We start from the raw sequence: 17,988 nt of genomic DNA on the forward strand, positions 1-17,988 counted from the left end.
CGGGCCATGTGTGGTATGGTATGTCCTCAGATGGAGGACATCTGAGTAGGATAATCAGGGTGGGTGGTGGTGGGTGGCTTGATAAATAGTACATACTAGAAATAAGAACAAGAAGAGAACATATGCTTGCTCAGGAAACCTGTGGGCTTTAAATGCCTAGGTTCAAATCCTACCTCTGCTGCTTACCAGCTGTGGGACTCTAGACCAGTTACTTAACTTCTCTGTGCTAAGTTTTCTCATCTGTAAAGTGGTGATAATAACACCTCCCATCAGTGTCGCTATAAGGGTCAAGTGAAGAAATATTTAGAGAGCATTTGGCAGGAGTGCATTGCTCCAATGCCAGTATAATAATAATGATGTATTATTATATTATTAACTTTATCATCACATGCCCATTAGCTGTTCACTGGAGCACCTCTACCCAGCTCAGAGATGAGTAAGGCACAAGTACCCTCCATAACTGTGCCCCTGCTAGGTTCCCTCCTCTGTCTTCATAGAGACCACTGCCCCATGGAACATCTTTGACTCAGCCCACAGAAGCACAGGGGAGGAGAGTGAGTGCGATTTACCACAGGCTGTGATATGCAGGGTGCCCCGAAGGCTCCCCCTCTCCTCCCAGGCCCTCTGGGTCTGCCCTTGGCTCCAGTTCTTTTTTTTTTTTTTTTTTTTTTTTTTTAAAGAGATAGAGCCTCGCTCTGTTGCCCAGGCTGGAGTGCAGTTGCATGATCTCTGCTCACTGCAAGCTCAGCCTCCCAAGTTCACGCCATTCTCCTGCCTCAGCCTCCCTAGCAGCTGGGACCACAGGTGCCCGCCATCACGCCTGACTAATTTATTGTATTTTTAGTAGAGACGGGGTTTCACCGTGTTAGCCAGGATGGTCTCGATCTCCTGACCTAGTGATCCGCCCACCTCGGCCTCACAAAGTGCTGGGATTACAGACATGAGCCACCGCACCCTGCCGGCTCCAGTTCTTTAAGGCTTTTCTAGAGAACCCACATTAAAATGTACACACTTCTGAGATGAAGATAGTCAGACAGTGCTTCCGTGGTGGGCGAGCAATGCGCACTAGAGGGCGGGCTTTGGGTTCTGTATCTGCACTGTCCACAGAGGGACTCATCCCAGAGAAGGTGTTCAATACATTCTGTTGAAGGAGAAGCTGTGAGAGGCCTCCTCTCTGCCTCCTCCCCTTCTCCTTGCACTCTGGTGTGTGGACTGGTTCCTGCCCAAAGATCCAGGAATGTTGATCCATTTGAGCAGAAAACGGATGTGAGAAAAGGTGCTTGAGTCATGACACATGAAGCGCCTTACCCACATGTGCCCCAAACCAGCACATTTCCAATCCCAAATTCCAGGAAACAAATCGTATGTGGTCTCTGGGAGAAAGAATTCTTCAGTCAAATATAGTTGAGAACTGCTTCTTTTGCAGTTCTTCTGGACATACTAAAGGTTCTGAGAAGTCCTGCAATTATAATCTTTTTAAACCCAAGTGTCTTGGTTTTACTAAGGAATATATTTTTTTCTTGGAACATCAATTAATATCCTGCGGAAGACACTGCTATTCTTTCGAAGGCGATCTGCCATGATGGATAGGACTCTCAGTAATGGCCACGCACATAGGAAAGGTTGGTCCTTTCTGAATTCCTGTTCCAGAGTCCCCAAGAGTCTCTGCAGAGAAGAAAGCTACCCGCTAAGACCGAGGCCATGGACCGGAGCCATCTGAGGGGCTGCAGAGCCGGCGTCTCCTTGGCTCCACCCTGCTGGATGAGGGGAAGTCTGCCCACCTGCCAGACAGCGATGGGCCTAGCAGAGCCTGACAGCACCGCTTCCTTCCAGGGTGCCTCCGAGCAAGACTTTTCCTGCCACTTAATTAAGCTTGTGCCTGGCTCCTCTGAGACGAGCAATTCAGACAGGGTTGCCTTTCTCCCTTCAAAGCTGGCTTTCCCTGCTTCCCTGTCTCCCTCACAGGAGCCCTCCTTCCTGCCCTGCGTGCCTTTTCCTGTCTAGACCTCGGGGCTGGATCAGTGGAAGAAAAGGAAAACGATCAGATTGCGGTGCCAGAGGATTACTTCCATTCCCTGGCCCGGGCGCATGGCCTTGGGTGTGCAGCATGCGGGGCGGGGGGGTGTGTGCGCAGGTATGTGTGTGTGACACATGACAGAGAAAGAACCCGTAAGGCTACAAACCGACAAACTCAAGAAGAAAAGAAGAGTATGGGCAAGATAATAAAGCCAGAAATAAAAAGATATGCCATGCAGCAAACAAGAACACAGTATTCTCTCACTCAGCAAGGTTCTCAGAACAAAACATCATTTTCACAAATGTCTCAGACAGAGAACATTTTTCTACAGGTGATGGCTTTGCCACAAATGTGAAATATCACCAAGGTGGTTGGAAAAGCCTGGGGCTTGGAGTCAGCAGAATTTCTAGCTAAATCTCGGTCCTATCACTTACCCCACCCCTACTAATAGAGCTCTGGGAGCCCTGTTTTCTTCACCTGTACAGTTGGGTTGGTAATCCCTGCCCTGAGCAGCTAATAAGTTTGACATGGAGATGGAAATCAGACCATGGCGTGCCACACAGACACTGGGGTCAGATGGTCTGAGTTCAAATCCTCACTCTTCTTTTTTTTTTTTTTTTTTTTGGAGATGGGGTCTTGCTCTGCTGCCCAGGCTAGAGTGCAATAGTGCGATCTCAGCTCACTGCAACCTCCACCTCCTGGGTTCAAGCAATTCTCCAGCCTCAGCCTCCTGAGTAGCTGGGATTACAGGCACGTGCCACCATGCCTAGCTAATTTTTGTTTTGTTTATAGAGACGGGGTTTCACTAGGTTGGCCAGACTGGCATCGAACTCCTGACCTTGTGATCCACACACCTCAGACTCCCAAAGTGCTGGGATTACAGGTGTGAGCCATTGTGCCCGGCCCTCACTCTTCTCTTAACAGCTAAGTACATTAAACACTGCATCTCTCTGTGCCTCAGTTTCCTCTGTTATAAAATAGGAATGATGGGGTGGGCACCGTGGCACATGCCTGTAATCCCAGCACGTTGGGGGGCCGAGGCGAAAGGATCACTTGAGGTTAGGAGTTCGAGACCAGCCTGGCCAACATGGCGAAATCCTGTCTTTACTTAAAACACAAAAATTACCTGGGTGTGGTGGCACACGCCTGTAATCCCAGCTACTTGGGAGGCTGAGGCAGGAGAATCACTTGAACCCGAGAGGCAGAGGTTGCAGTGAACCGAGATCACACCAGTGCACTCCAGCATGGGTGACAGAGCAAGACTCCGTTTTAAAAAAAAAAAAATTAAAATTAGGAATAATAATGGCACCTCAGAGTTGTGAGATTTTTTTTGAGATGTTTTATATAAACAGCTCCGCAGACAGCCAGGTGACAGGGTGGTCCCCGGAAAAACTCCAACCGGCCTGTGCTCCTGTAACACCAGTACTAACGCTGCCTGTCTACCCTGCACGCCATCAGAACCAAGCTTCTTCACTTCCGTGAAATCCTTTTATTTTGGGTTTATCTATTTATTACCTGCTCTCCTGTCTAGAAGGTTTATCTAGTTCACAATCACAGGGCCTAGGACAAGGTTGGACACACATTAGAGTCTCCACGCATGTTCCGTGGAGAAATGAAGGCCAGAAAAACATTGAAGAATGCACATTACCTGCCAAAGACTGGGTTGAGAGTGTTGGGAATGTAGTGATCTCGGTCTTCAATGACTTTTTTGCCCAGTGTTATTTTTATGTAAGGGTCACACTGCGGGGACAAAATAGATGGGAGGTTACATCATCATAGGACACAAGGTGAAGTCAAGTTCAGGGACAGACTCAGCTCGCCTCCACACCCACTCCCAGCTGATGACAAGGTGGCTGCCATGGCACCCCTGTGCCTAAGACGAGGGAGCAGTGCTCTCCTTTGGGTGGCATGCAGCCAGTTGTGTGGGCGCAGGGGTGGTGGCGGGGGGAGTCCTGGCTCACACCTGTAAAATGAGAAGGATGAACCAGGGGACCTTAAGCCCCTGCAAGCTCTTAGATAAATCCCCATGGGGACAATCCTCCCGAATACATTGTTTTGATGGAGCATCTTTCCCCTAGTGAGATAACAGACGCCCAGAAAGAAAGAACAAGACAATTATTGTGGCTGATGACTGTAATTATCTTGCTACAGGAGAAGGCCCCACACCCAAACTCTTACCAGGCCATTGTTGTCCTGGGGCTGGAGCTCTAAGCCTCGAACAATGTAAATCCTAACCGTGCATTCCTGTGGGACGCTGTCAGGTAATTCCCGAAACTGTCTGGGAGGGGCTGGCACGCTGGGGTCATCCGGCAGAGGGTAGATCCGAAAGGAGCCCTAAGAGGGAGAGACAGAAGGACTCACAGGGCCCTGGGTGGCCCGGAGAGAGGGCTCCCGGTAAGTCTCCTCCCCTCACAGGGGTGTGGGATTGAGGGATGGAACGCTGTCTTTTGTGGAAGAAATAATGCATATTGCACTTTGCATATTTCCAGTAGGGAAAGTGAAATGATTCTCAAGTAATTACTTGAGAGCTCACAGGGGAGAAGAGAGAGCACAGCAGAAATCGGGAGTCAAGAGGAGAACATAGGCCAGTGTGATGGACGAGGTGGTGGTGAGAAAGAGTGAAATCCTGCACATTCTTTGAAGATAGGAATAACAATAATTACATTTTAAAGCCAACAAAATACCAACAGTGATTCCCCTTTTCCTGTAGCACCTCTGTACTCCACCTCGCACTCCCAGGCAAACTTCTTTCAAATCTGTTTCAAAAGTAACACCTTTCAAATCTCAGCTGAAAGGTGTCACTTCCTCCAGGAAACCTCCCTGATTGCTCCTGGGCCGGGTATGTTCTCTGGGTGCTCTCATCCAACCCCACACTCACCCCGACACAGCCCTGTCCTCTGCATTGAGATCATCTATTTATTGTCTGGATCCTTCGCTAGACCGTGAGCTTCTAGAGATGGATGAGGGGCATGAGGTCTCGTTCATCACCCTATCTCCAGGGCCTAACACAGGACTAGGCATATAGTAAGGGCACAAAAATTGTATTTTGAAGGAGTGAGCCAACAAGACCTGCTGGAGAGGCCACATATTTTGCCTTGAAACCAGGAGAAAGCACTGAAGCTGGATTCGGAACATACAGATCTTAGTTCCAGCGGTCTTCATTCAGTCAAGTGGCATGGAATAAGCACCTTCTATGTGCCAGGTACTAGGGACCCACAAAAGAACTCAAGGACTCTCGTCTGGTGCAGCAGTGGTCAGTAGGGTTGGCTCTTGTGCCATTTGTGATTGCTTGGTGGGAGGCTGTACTGAGAAGGATTTGAGACCATGCATCGGGCATCATCCTCTGGTTCCTTAGCAATGTCTGCTATAGGCAAAGGATTAAGAAGCAGCAGCAGCAGCACATCTGCCATGACTTTGCCAAGCGTGATTGCAGGGAGGGGCAATTATAACTGCAGATACTTTCCATGTGTAAGATGCTTTCATGGAGGCATGAACCCAGACCTGTGGGAGCCCAGAGCAGGAGTGAGTCACACTGCCCGAAGCGATCAGGGAACACTTGACAAAGAGAGTGACATTTGAGCTGGTGCTTAAAAGAATGAGTAGGACTTTGTCAGACCACAAAGCGGGTAGAAAGGGCATCCAGGGAAGGAAGAAGAGCCTGTCCCAAGTCTCCGACTTGTGAGAGGACAAGGTGTGTCCGGGGCTTGGGCGAGGCTCTTCCAGGCAGGAGGGTGGAGTGTGTGAGGGGGAGGGAGGCAGGGGACCATGTAGCTTGGGAAAGACTGGCTCTGCCTTTGGAAGGAGTTGCGACTTGCCTGTGGAAACCCAAGCAAAGCCTTTCAGTAGTCCAGAGAGAAGATCAGATTTGGTTGCATGGAGGCTGGAGAGGAGTGTGATGAGAAAGGTGATGAGGACTGTCAAGTGAGAAGTTGTCACAATGATCCTGCTGAAAGCATGGTAGGGGCAGTAGGATGAGGAGAGGAACTAGATCTTGGAGAGACTGCATCTTAGGATTCAAGGCTGCTTGGCATGAGCAGGGAGGCAGGAGGAGATGCGAAGATAGCTCAGAGTGCTCTGGCTCCCCCTCCCCCTTTTTCCTTTCTGGCACCTTCCAGCATCCCTCAGAGGCTGCAGGACATGCCCCTCCCCAGACCCTGCTTGTCCTTTATCCTAGGCCTATATAAAAAAGGAAGGTGGATTTTAAACAGGACCAACACGCATATCTTACTCACCTTAAACTCTCCGACCACAGAAGGATCTTCATTCTCATCCGACTTGCCTCGGTATAACTTGAATGTATCTGAGAAGTCTGTCAGGCCCTCAAATTCTGCTACATTTTCCAGTTCGCAATTATATATCTGAAAACCACCAACAGAGCCTTAATTTCTCATTAAAGTGCAGGTAAGGTCTACAATCGAAAGGGCTGACAGTATCAAGTGGGCATGAGGTTGTGGAGGGGGCAACCGGAACTCCCACATCGCTGGCGGGAGTGTAGACGGATACAACCACTTTGGAAAATGTCCGGTAGTTTCTGATGGAGTTAAGTAGCCACCTATTCTATGATCCAGAGATCGCATTCCTAGGCATTTACTGATGAGAGGTGAAAACACATACACATGCTAGAAGAATGTTCACAGCAGCTTCATTATCAGGAGACTGGAAAAACAACTTGTGGCATATCCACACAATGGAACACTACTCAGCAATGACAAGGGACACACTATGAATACACACAACCACATGATGAGTCTCGAAACTGCAACGTGGGGCTAAAGAGGCCAGACACACAAAACATAAATCATACGAGTCCATTTAGAGCAAGTGCAAAATCAGGCAAAATCAGTTTGTGGTGAGAGAAATCCAATCAGTTGCTCCTAGGAGGTACGAGGATAGTGGAAAATTGACTGGAAAGGGACAAGGGGAAGTTTTCTGTGGGAATGGGAATGTTCTCTTTCTTGTTTTGGGTGGTGGTTCACACAGGGTATATATAAAATAATCACAACTTGTTGAATGGATCACTTTATTTTATGTAAATTATTTCTCAATTTAAAAAGCAAGAAGAGGAGGAAGGAGGAGAAGGAGGGAAGAAAGGAGAAAAGGAGGAAGGAAGGGAGGGAAGGAAAGGAGGGGAGGAAAGGAGGGGAGGAAGGGAGGGGAGGAAGGGAGGGGAGGAAGGGAGGGGAGGAAGGGAGGGGAGGAAGGGAGGGGAGGAAGGGAGGGGAGGAAGGGAGGGGAGGAAGGGAGGGGAGGAAGGGAGGGGAGGAAGGGAGGGGAGGAAGGGAGGGGAGGAAGAAGGGAGGGAAGGCAGGAAGAGAAGGACGGAAGGAAGGAAGGGAAGAAAGGGAAGGAAGGAAAGGGAAGGGAAGGGAAGGAAGGACAGGAAGGAAGGAAGGGAGGGAGGGAGGGAGGAAGGGAGGAAAGGAAGGCAAGCAGGCAGGAGGAAAAGAAGGCAGGCAGGAAGGGAAGAGGGAGTGAGGGAGGATGGAGTATGAGGCTGATCCTTCAGCCCCGTTGGATCATTTTTCTGAATTAATGATTATTTACATGCTAGTATTTCTTAGGCTACACTGAGAAATTATGACAATAACATGAAAAGGTGTGGGTTTTTTTTTTTTTTGCTTTGATGGGGAAAATTATTTCAATGACCAGATATTTCTCATTCTAAAGTTTTTTTTCTCATATACATTGTTCTGAAAACTTTAGCACTGCTTCTACTTGAGTACCCTACAGGCTGAAAATTGAACAAAGAATTAGAAAATTCAAAACATGAACAGAAAGCTCAGAGCTAGTCAGCCATGCCTAGCTCAGTTGCTTGTCTTCCTCCCGTATACATGTTCTCATGGCTGTGATTTTATGCTGCATACATGTGACAGATTCAACTTTTCAGCTCGTGAAACCAATCCCTGTTCAAAGTACACAATGAAGCATGTTGACATCTTGTGTCATTCTGCAAATAGCACTATGACTTCTGGGTTTTCCTGAGTCAAACTGGATCATCATGGCCTAATTAGCGTGGTGCCAGCCCATTCCCAACCATCTGCCAGATGCCTCCGAGCCCCAACGTGGCAGTCACGTAACCATAACTCAATAGCTGTCCTCAAGTCCCTGGAATCTTGGCAAAGCCAAAACTCGTGCGAGAGGGCTCTCTGGGAAGACAGAGGTTTTCCTGGCCCCTGCTCATTAGCACCCACCCAAGGGACCTTTTAGTCATCCTCTGAGCTCTGCCTGTGGCCAGTTTTAAAGGATGTCGATTCTCCACCCACAGCAGCATAGATCCAGGTACCTTGAGCTTGGAATAGCCTTTCTGAATATACTGTCCGCATTTTTCATGTTCCCCTGAGGAAGCATAAAATTTACTCCACCAGTCCATGATTTCTTCCTCCTAAAAACATGTCAAAATGGAAAAGTCTTTAGTGATGTCCTGGACTTCCAATCTATAAAGGAAAATGCATATTTAATAGTTAAGAAATAGGTTCTTCTGACCCTGTTATAGGTGAGATTATGACTTTTGTTTACATGCACAATAGAGAAAGCCTTCACGATTCTTCTACTCAGAAACTAGAGGTGAAATGACCATTCTTGGCCAATGAAATGTGTTTGGCTATAGTCATACTAGATAATGTTCTTATGTCCTTTAGACACAATCTATTAATTTGTTGGTTTTTACATTTTTATTCTGTTGACTTGATATTTACATATACATATAAATTTAAAGAAAACCTCCAATATATGTTTTCTACTATCTCATTTTCTTAGCCCTTTTAGCCAGTAATGGCTTGTAATACAATACTCACTAGCTAAAAATTGGAAAAACTGGTTTTAATTCAAGTTCCTTCCTTTATGTTATAAGCCATACCCTTAAGTTATAAGCTGTACCGGCTTGGGCAAGTTGTTTAACATCTCTGAGCGTCAATTTCTTCATCCACTGAATGGAATAATAATACAATGGACAAAGCATTCACATACTGCCTTCATCCACCTGCCTCCATGTACCTCCAAATGTTGTTCTGGAAATCGTAGGGGATTTTTAGGAGAAAGAGCTTTGAAAATTATAAAACGTGAAATGAAAGGAAGGGAGGCATGATGGTTCAGTTAGACCAGGGCTCCCGACCTATCCTAGGAGATTCTGATGCAATCAGTCGGGGGTGAGACCAGGGCATCCAATAAGTTTTCAGAAGTTCCCCAGGAGAGTCCAATGTGGAGACGGTGTTGGGAATCTCTGGTTTCAATGGGTGGTTCTTGGTTGGACAGAAGGGACAGCATGTAAGAGTCACTTGTGGAATATTGTCAAACTATATAGAAGACCTCCCACTCAGATTTATAACAAGAATAGATTCTTATCAGACCCACCCATTGTTTATTTTAACCTACCTTGGAAATAGTAACACCAAAACAAAAACAAACAAAAAAACACAGAGTGTCACCTGCAATAGCGCCTCTTGGGGGAAAGGAAGAAGGGACAAGAGAGGCTACTTCTTTCTATTTTTTTATTTTTTTGAGACGGAGTCTCACTCTGTTGCCCAGGCTGGAGTGCAGTGGCATAATCTCAGCTCCCTGCAACCTCTGCCTTCTGGGTTCAAGCGATTCTCCTGCCTCAGCCTCCTGAGTAGCTGGGACTACAGGCATATGCCACCATACCCAGCTACTTTTTGTATTTTCAGTAGAGACGGGGTTTCACCATATTGGCCAGCTGGTCTCGAACTCCTGACCTCGTAATCCGCCCGCCTCAGCCCCCCAAAGTGCTGGGATTATGGGCGTGAGCCACTGCGCCCAGTCTTGAAAAGCTACTTCTTATTTGTGTTATATTATATATTACATTATATGCTTCTTATTTATGTGTGTGTGTGTGTGATGCATGTGTGTTACACATACTTACACAGAATTACTTCCCCTTTATGGGTCAGCAACCTACCCATGGATTTAGCTCTTTTTTTAAATTTTGACACACCATCTCGCTCTGTTGCCCGGGCTGGAGTACAGTGGTGCAATCTCAGGTCATTGCATTGCAACCTCCACCTCCCAGGTTCAAGCGATTCTTGTGCCTCAGCCTCCTGAAAAGCTGGGATTACAAGCACCCACCACCCACCTGGTGAATGTTTGTATTTTCAGTAGAGACAGGGTTTCGTGTGTTGGCCAGGCTGATCTCAAACTCCTGGCCTCAAGTGATCTGCCTGCTTCAGCCTCCCAAAGTGCTGGGATTATAGGAGTGAGCCATTGGGCCCGGCCCCCCTAGATTTAGAAAAAACTATTCCCATAAAAATTCTGGGCAGAAAATACATGAATCCTTTTTTTTTTTTTTTTTTTTTTTTTTTTTTTTTTTGGAGATGGAGTTTTAAGCCCAGGCTGGAGTGCAACGGTGTGATCTCAGCTCACCGCAACCTCCGCCTCCCGGGTTCAAGCGATTCTCCTGCCTCAGCCTCCTGAGTAGCTGGGATTATAGGCATGCACCACCATGCCCGGCTAATTTTGTATTTTTAGTAGAGACAGGGTTTCTTTATGTTGGTCAGGCTGGTCTTGAACTCCTGACCTCAGGTGATCTGCCCGCCTCAGCCTCCCAAAGTTCTGGGATTACAGGCGTGAGCCACCACGCCCGGTCCATGAATCTTAGATGTGGCAAAATGTATACCATAGTTACCTTTTCTGTCAGCTGCTCGTGCCCATGTCGGGTCAGGAAGAGGGCGAACCATATAACAGGTCACATAGATATGGAGACCCCAGGAACATGAGGTTTAAAGAGAAAGAAAGAAGGAAAAATTATTATTCATGCATGCCTTATATTATCAACATTTTGATGAGTTATTTAAATTATTTAAATTTTTCTAAGTCAAGATGAGCCCACAACTGAACCCACTTTACTGGTTTCTTTTCTGAAAATATGCAAAAGGTTACACACAGTATTACAATGAAAGGTTTGGAAGTAGCCCCTTCTCTGCCCCGCCGTCTCATGTTTTCGATGGAGTTAGACATTTCACAGCTCACACAGGAGCAGGGTATGGAGCTGCTCATCCCCCTGCTCCAGACCTTACATTCTGTTTAGTTCCTAAAATATATCTCCAAACTTGGTGTAATTCTCCTCCCCACAAAAAACTGTCCTGTCACAAGATATGTTTGACTGCAATGTTATCATGTAGGTACCCCCTCCACCATGCCTATGTTACAGCACCAAATAAATACTCATCCATCAAAGTTGCTCTAATATGAGGATGTGAAGTTTCCCATTGGCCAAATCCTTTCACGTGATTTTTTCCATAGAGAACCCACCCTGATCTAGGGCCCATCCAGGAGATGAGAGAATGAAGAACTGGGAAGTGGGGCCTGAATGTGGTCCTGGTATCTGTTGGGGCATTAGCCAAGCTCGTCCTCAGTGGCAGTTTGAAGACATGCTGACTAGACCCTTTTCTGAGATCCTAACTTTATGTTCATCCTAAAGGGTCTTCCTCCGGCTGCCATGTGAGAGGCCATGGGGCTGCTTCCGTAGGTGCCCCTTGGTATTTTCTGGATTGATTTTTGTTCAGCACAATGGAATTGCCAAGAGAGGCAGAGGGACAGATAGGCAATTCTTTCTATTAGATTCATACCAAAGCAAGATTTAAGGGTTAGATCATCACAGCTGAATTGAGATTTTGGAGAGAGTGATTTTATTTCCAAAGTACTCTTACATTCTCAATGGTTCCTGAAATCAGATTTTTAGAATGCGTTTGTTCACAATTCAAACCATTTCAAGGAAAATAACAGTTCATGATTTAAAAGATTTTTTTTTTTTTTAGACTAAGTTTTGCTCTTGTTGCCCAGGCTAGAGTGCAATGGCATGATCTCAGCTCCCTGCAACCTCCGTCTCCCAGGTTTAAGTGATTCTCCTGCCTCAGCTTCCCAAGTAGCTGGGATGACAGGCGCCCGCCACCATGCCCGGCTAATTTTTTGTATTTTTAGTAGAGACAGGGTTTCACCATGTTGGCCAGGCTGGTCACAAACTCCTGACCTCAGGTGATCCAACTGCCAGCCTCCCAAAGTGCTGGAATTACAGGCGTGAGCCACCATGTCAGGCCTAAAAGGCATTATTTAAGACAAGTTGCTGATTTTAAACTTTAGGATTAGTATGGGATAATTTATTCGTGCCTACACGATCATTAGTTCATGTGGAAAGGTAATGGAAGCAACTGATGTGACTTGCTTTATTATATCTAATAATAAACTTGCAATGGGAATCAAATAATTAAATGGCACAGAAGATTCTTCTTTTAGGCTTAAAACTATCACGTTTGTTGAAAGATCACTTTTCACTCCAAAATCTACTAATAGAAAGAGTGGTAAGAATAATTCAAGTTTTTAGGCCAAGGTCCCACAGCCCCAGGCAGCCTCATGCATTTGTTTATCATACATACATGCACTGTCGCTGGAGAAGCCATTTTGCTGAGTGCTGTTGACATACTGCTTAAGCACTGGAATTGGAAGGTAATTGTTGAGATGGCCATGTACGCATGTCCATGTTATTTGGCTAGCACTTGACCAATTTTCCCCAAAGACTTATTTCTCACTTTTCTTGTGATAGTGCTCAGTCCATTTGTTAAGAATTCCCATGGACATCACAGAGTAATGCCATGAGTTTCCGGAGTGTGACACTGTCACTCAAAGACACAGCCTCCAGCTCCCAGCAACAGCATAGTTATTTTTAAGGCATTCCCTCCATTTACCCAGACACAAGGCCTGGATTAAGTGGTAATACATGTGCATTACATGTACATTACATGTACATGTAATACAGGACATCCGCAAGCTTGTTATTGGCTCTTTCAAAGTGCAACTTTGTTTATTTGACTTTGTACAGATGTGCCATGTCTACTTTGATGAACAAGTGGACTCAGATTTTTAGAGATTTCAACCAGCCTTTCTTATCAACACAGTGTACCTCAACTAGATATTAGGAGAGCAGGCAGATTAAGGCAATTTACAATACAGTGGGAATGACTGATACTACCATCCCCAATCCTGCTATGTTGCAATGTTTAATTCTATGATGTAAACTGAACTTTCATAAAGTGTTGCTACAGTAACATAGTCACATTTCCTAACTATGGTTAAGAAGTGAATGAAAATACTGGCATAGATTGTTGACTTTATTCTTCTCCTGTTCCTCAGTTGTACTTAGGGCTACTGAGTACACTGAAGGCATGTAATAAGAATTGACTGACGATGAGAGATGGCAAACCTGGAGGCAGATTATACAGCAAGATCTTAAAATGTCTTTTTCTATAGTTGTAAAAATCTACAGAAAAGATCTGAAGTATATTAACTTCTGCCAAGGCTACTAGGCATATTATTAGGGATATCTGGGGTGGTTTACAAAGTGATCACAGTAGTTTTGGCCTATGGGATTGGAAATTTGATATTGTCGTTTGTGACTATGTAGGATTCCCAGAGAGTAGAATCAAACACACTCCTGCACAGTGCTGGCTGTGGAGACTATATTTTATATGGTCCAGTTGTTAGTGAGTTTAATGCAGTGGGAAGGAAGTAGATTTTTTTAAAGGCACTGTTTATGGACATAACATATTAAAGTGCAATCATGTGCATTTTTGGGCTAGTTTGCACATTAAAACACGCTGTGAATGTTCATCATAGATGCCAAGAGAAACAGGGAGATATTTGGTGTTTTCTTTTTTTCTGGGCTGAGACTTTTTCCCCCATTCCTTCATGTAGAAGTGGCTGGAATAGTTAATTTTAAAATAGGGCCTTGAGTGAATATTTCAACCAATTTCTTCACTTCAAAATGACAGTGAATATAAAAACCTGGGTGTCCCATATACTGATAAATATGGTCATTAGAAATTTTGAAACACTTCTGCTTTATGTAGGGGAAAGAATCTGGCGTGTTGTGTTATCTCTGATCTGAATGTTGCAATGCTATAAATTTGCTTCTGACACTTCGCTTTCTAGCAAACGATCTTTCTCAGACTGTCCACACCTGTGGTTCTCCGACGTGCCCGCATATTAAAATCATTCGAGGAGATTTAAAAACATACTGATGTCTAGGTCCCTCTCCTTCTTGGGAGGTGGGGCCTGGGCATGGGTTTTTTTTTTTTTTTTTTGAGACTGAGTCTCGCTCTGTCGCCCAGACTGGAGTGCAGTGGCGCGATCTCGGCTCACTGCAAGCTCCGCCTCCCGGGTTCACGCCATTCTCCTGCCTCAGCCTCCGGAGTAGCTGGGACTACAGGCGCCCGCCACCTCGCCCGGCTAGTTTCTTTTTGTATTTTTAGTAGAGACGGGGTTTCACCGTGTTAGCCAGGATGGTCTCGATCTCCTGACCTCGTGATCCGCCCGCCTCAGCCTCCCAAAGTGCTGGGATTACAGGCTTGAGCCACCGCGCCCGGCCGGGCATGGGTTTTATTTTAAGTATTCTGGGTGACTTATTAGTGAAGGTTGAAGACTACTAGTCTACACAGTGTTATAACTGTTGATGAGTGCAAGATTTAGACTCTTGTCTGTACTCAGTCTTCAATAAATGGATTGGCTGATGATTATAATTGCAACAAATTGTTGTCTGACTGAATTCACCAAATGCTTAGACATCTGGAAGATAAAACTGACAGCATCCAATGATGAGCTCTGAAGCCTACCTTAGAAGCCAGTAATGGTTTGGTGTCTTCCATTTCGATAACGATGTCCCGGCATGGTGGGGCAGACAGAAGGGAGGCTGCAAGACAAATACTTTTTAAATTTAAGATACTTAGAGAAATATAGTGGCGAACATTCTACTCCAAGTTCAAGTTTAACAGCCATAGGGTAGATGGTAGAGTTTATTCTTGGACGAGACTTACAGAATAGGGAGGACAACTCCTGAATGTAGAAAATAACCCAACAATCCATCACATTTCCGCAAATATAATATGGTTTTAGACATTTTCTAGGGGATATGTCCACACTGTTTTGTTTTAGATAATTAGTCCAGTGCCTATACAGAAAGTGCTCAAAAAAGAATTGTGTCAATATATGTCTTTAGAGGGTGCAGGAGTAGGGGTGGGGAACTATTTTTTATTTCAATAGCTTTTGGGGTACAAGAGGCTTTTGGTTACACAGATGAATTATATAGTGGAGAATTCTGAGATTGTAGTGCACTTGTCACCTGAGTAGTGTACATTGTGCCCAATATGCAGCTTTTTATCCCCCTCCCCCTTCTGAGTCTCCAATGTCCATTATACCACTGTGTATGCCTTTGTGTTCCCATAGCTTAGCTCCTACTTATAAGTGAGAACATACAGACAGCCTACATCTGAAGGAGTCTTCTTTTCTTGAAATTTGTTCCTAAGACACAGAAAATAAATAAGAGAAAAATAAGAAAAAGAAGGGAAAGGAGGGGTGAGAGGCTGGGGGAAGGATAGCATTAGGAGAAATATCTAATGTGGATGACAGGTTAATGGGTGCAGCAAACCACCGTGGCACGTGTATACCTATGTAACAAACCTGCACGTTCTGCACATGTATCCCAGAACTTAAATTAAAAAAAAAAAAAAGAAGAAGAGAAAGGAAAGGAAAAGAAAAGCAGGGTGGATTGTTTTACACTTCAGGTCTGAGGTTGCACTGGCTTATTCAGCCCTTATTCCCAACAGCGTATATATAGGGAGAAGACATGTGCCCTGACTTTATGTACAATTCCCAAAATATCTGTGACTCAGGATTTGGGGGTTAGAGCATGGACTCAGTAGTCGTCCCTGGGCTTACTGCATTTGATTCAGCTAAAGCGGGGGTACTAAAGCCTCACCCTGGAGTGGGGATAGGATGAGAGGTACATCTCCATTTATTGAAGAAGCATCGAACAGGAAGACATTTAACAGGAGGCCAGAACCCAGACAGAACAAACTCTGTCAAGCCGATAGAACTTTCTGTTTAACCCACTCTGGCAATTGACATACAGGACATAAAGGAGGAGAGGCAAGAAACCTTTTTTGGTACTTACCATGTGCTGGGCACTTAGCTAAACACTTTACGTACATGATCTCATTCCATACCTCAATAATCCTGTAGAATATGTGCCATTTTCCCCGTTTTAAAAATTTTAAAACAAACTGAAGCTAAGAGCAAGCAAGTCACTTGCTTCAGGTGAAACAATCAGTGGCAAGTTGGGGAGTAAGTAACCCAGGTCTGGCTGACTCCAAAGCTGTGTTTTAACCACCACACCAGAGCCTGGAGTAACCATCAGGGGGATACTGGGGAGGAGGGGAGACTGACATTTCCTGAGCATCGGTGATCTATCAGTTACTGTGTGAGGTAGTTTTAGATCTAGGTGGCATCCCTAGACCTGTAAGCAGTCTCTACCCTTCCAAGATAGGCTCCCCTGCAGATGCTGACAACTGCACAGTACGGAACAAGACAACCAGAGGGCAGGGAGAACACAACTGAACGCAAGCTCTTTCCTAGAGGATCAGTTCTCCACTTCACCCTCCTCATGAAAACAAAGCCCAAGGGACAGGAGAATGGTATTCTGTGCACTTCCAACATGAGGCCATTAACCTCTCATTGGTTTTATGAAAGGACCAGATTTTCCTTTTCTGGGGCTCTCTGAAACCTTGACCACACTCTACACTGATTACGTAGAATCACTAGCCAGGCTATGTCTGCCCTGGACCTAGCCCACTCCTGAGCAATAGACACAAACAGATCCACGTAAGTGATTCCAGGGCCAGAGAAAGCGTGTAGCATTTGTACCCTCTGGATGATTTCATGTATTTGGACCAAAAAAACCTTCTCTCATGAGAACAGTAAGAAAAACAAAAAGCCAGGAAAGTGGTTCCTCTCCATTTAGTAACCTTAAAATGAAACAATCCTGCAATTACAACAATCCTTGTTGTTATCAAAAATGCTGCTATTTTAGGCACCATCAATTCAGCATAAAATGTTTTACATGGGACATTTCTTGATAAGCACATGTAGAGTTTTGCTTAAATGTGACTGTGGATTTTCTCCCTCTTCTCTGAATCAGGGATCCAGGATGCTCACACCTACACAGCAGATGAGTTTCAGAGGCTCTGTAAAATCAATACCAACCCTTATGAAAGTTTTAATAGAACCAGTTAGTGACACAGCTGCTTAAATAGAAGACATCTGCTTCAGTCTTGAAGCCACCAAGGATCAGCTGAATGAGGCTGTTCCAGCCCTCCCACGGTGTCTAATTTATGAGGCCAGGGGCCCTGGGATCTCTTGCACTGATGCAATATAGCCCCCAGCCCCTAACACAGTCCCTAGCACATGGTAAGCTAAAAGCAAGTAACTATTGAATGGGTAATTGCAAAATGCTGTATCACTAGCTATTATTTATTATGGAAATCTAAAGTAAGTATTATGCCCTGCTCTGTCATTTACATATTAATTATATGTGATAATGAGGTAGGCCAACAGATGGAAAGCAATCGGAAATAAAATCTCCTCCTCTGTCAATGTTCATGGAGTCACGGAGCTTCCTGTTTTCCCCATCAAGGTATTTATCACACTGGACTGCAACTGCACACTTCCTCGTTTGCCTTCCCCGCTGGACTCTTGCTTTGTGAGAGGGGAACATGGCTGTCTTGGTCCCCACTGTCCCCAGGTATCTAGAAGAGCACGTGGCAGTCAATGAGTGCTTCCTAACCATTCAGTGAAAGGTGGAGGAAATGGCTTCATCCCCATCACTGATGTGGGAACAGCTCTCCCTGCTTTGCTAGCTGCTTGTTGAAAAGTAAATAGGGAACATTCATGAGCACTTAACACTTCCTCAAAAGAAGTCTTACATTCACCCGGGAGCGGGACGCTTCAGAGAGGAATGCCTGGAGCACGCCACCCACCCCTAAAACGAGGCCGAGATTCCAGCCCAGCTCTGCCACTTACGAATGATAGAACCTTAGGAAAGTGACATAACACACCGCAACTCAGTTTGTTCATCTGTAAAATGTAGCCAATGAATCCAGGACTTACCTTGAGAACGTTTGTAAAGAGTACATCAG

General features: G+C 45.4%; 1 protein-coding gene across 8 annotated transcripts in view; it reads right to left on the bottom strand.

Annotated features, from left to right (window-relative positions):
• Positions 1 to 17,988, bottom strand: part of MYOF (myoferlin) — a 173,319-nt gene that overhangs the window by 23,352 nt on the left and 131,979 nt on the right. For 4 of the 8 annotated variants that reach the window (XM_077946808.1, XM_077946806.1, XM_077946804.1 and 1 more), the window contains 5 exons: positions 14,632 to 14,708; positions 8,301 to 8,399; positions 6,250 to 6,375; positions 4,196 to 4,351; positions 3,666 to 3,757 (listed from right to left, as the gene is read on the bottom strand). In XM_077946808.1, coding sequence (XP_077802934.1) covers positions 3,666 to 3,757; positions 4,196 to 4,351; positions 6,250 to 6,375; positions 8,301 to 8,399; positions 14,632 to 14,708 — 550 coding nt within the window. Of the gene's footprint in view, positions 1 to 3,665; positions 3,758 to 4,195; positions 4,352 to 6,249; positions 6,376 to 8,300; positions 8,400 to 10,652; positions 10,665 to 14,619; positions 14,709 to 17,988 lie in introns of all 8 variants that reach the window. The other 4 variants (XM_015147703.3, XM_015147702.3, XM_077946805.1 and 1 more) reach the window with 2 other exon arrangements.

Source organism: Macaca mulatta, chromosome 9 (genome assembly GCF_049350105.2).
Source record: "Macaca mulatta isolate MMU2019108-1 chromosome 9, T2T-MMU8v2.0, whole genome shotgun sequence".
NCBI classification, from domain to species: domain Eukaryota; kingdom Metazoa; phylum Chordata; class Mammalia; order Primates; family Cercopithecidae; genus Macaca; species Macaca mulatta.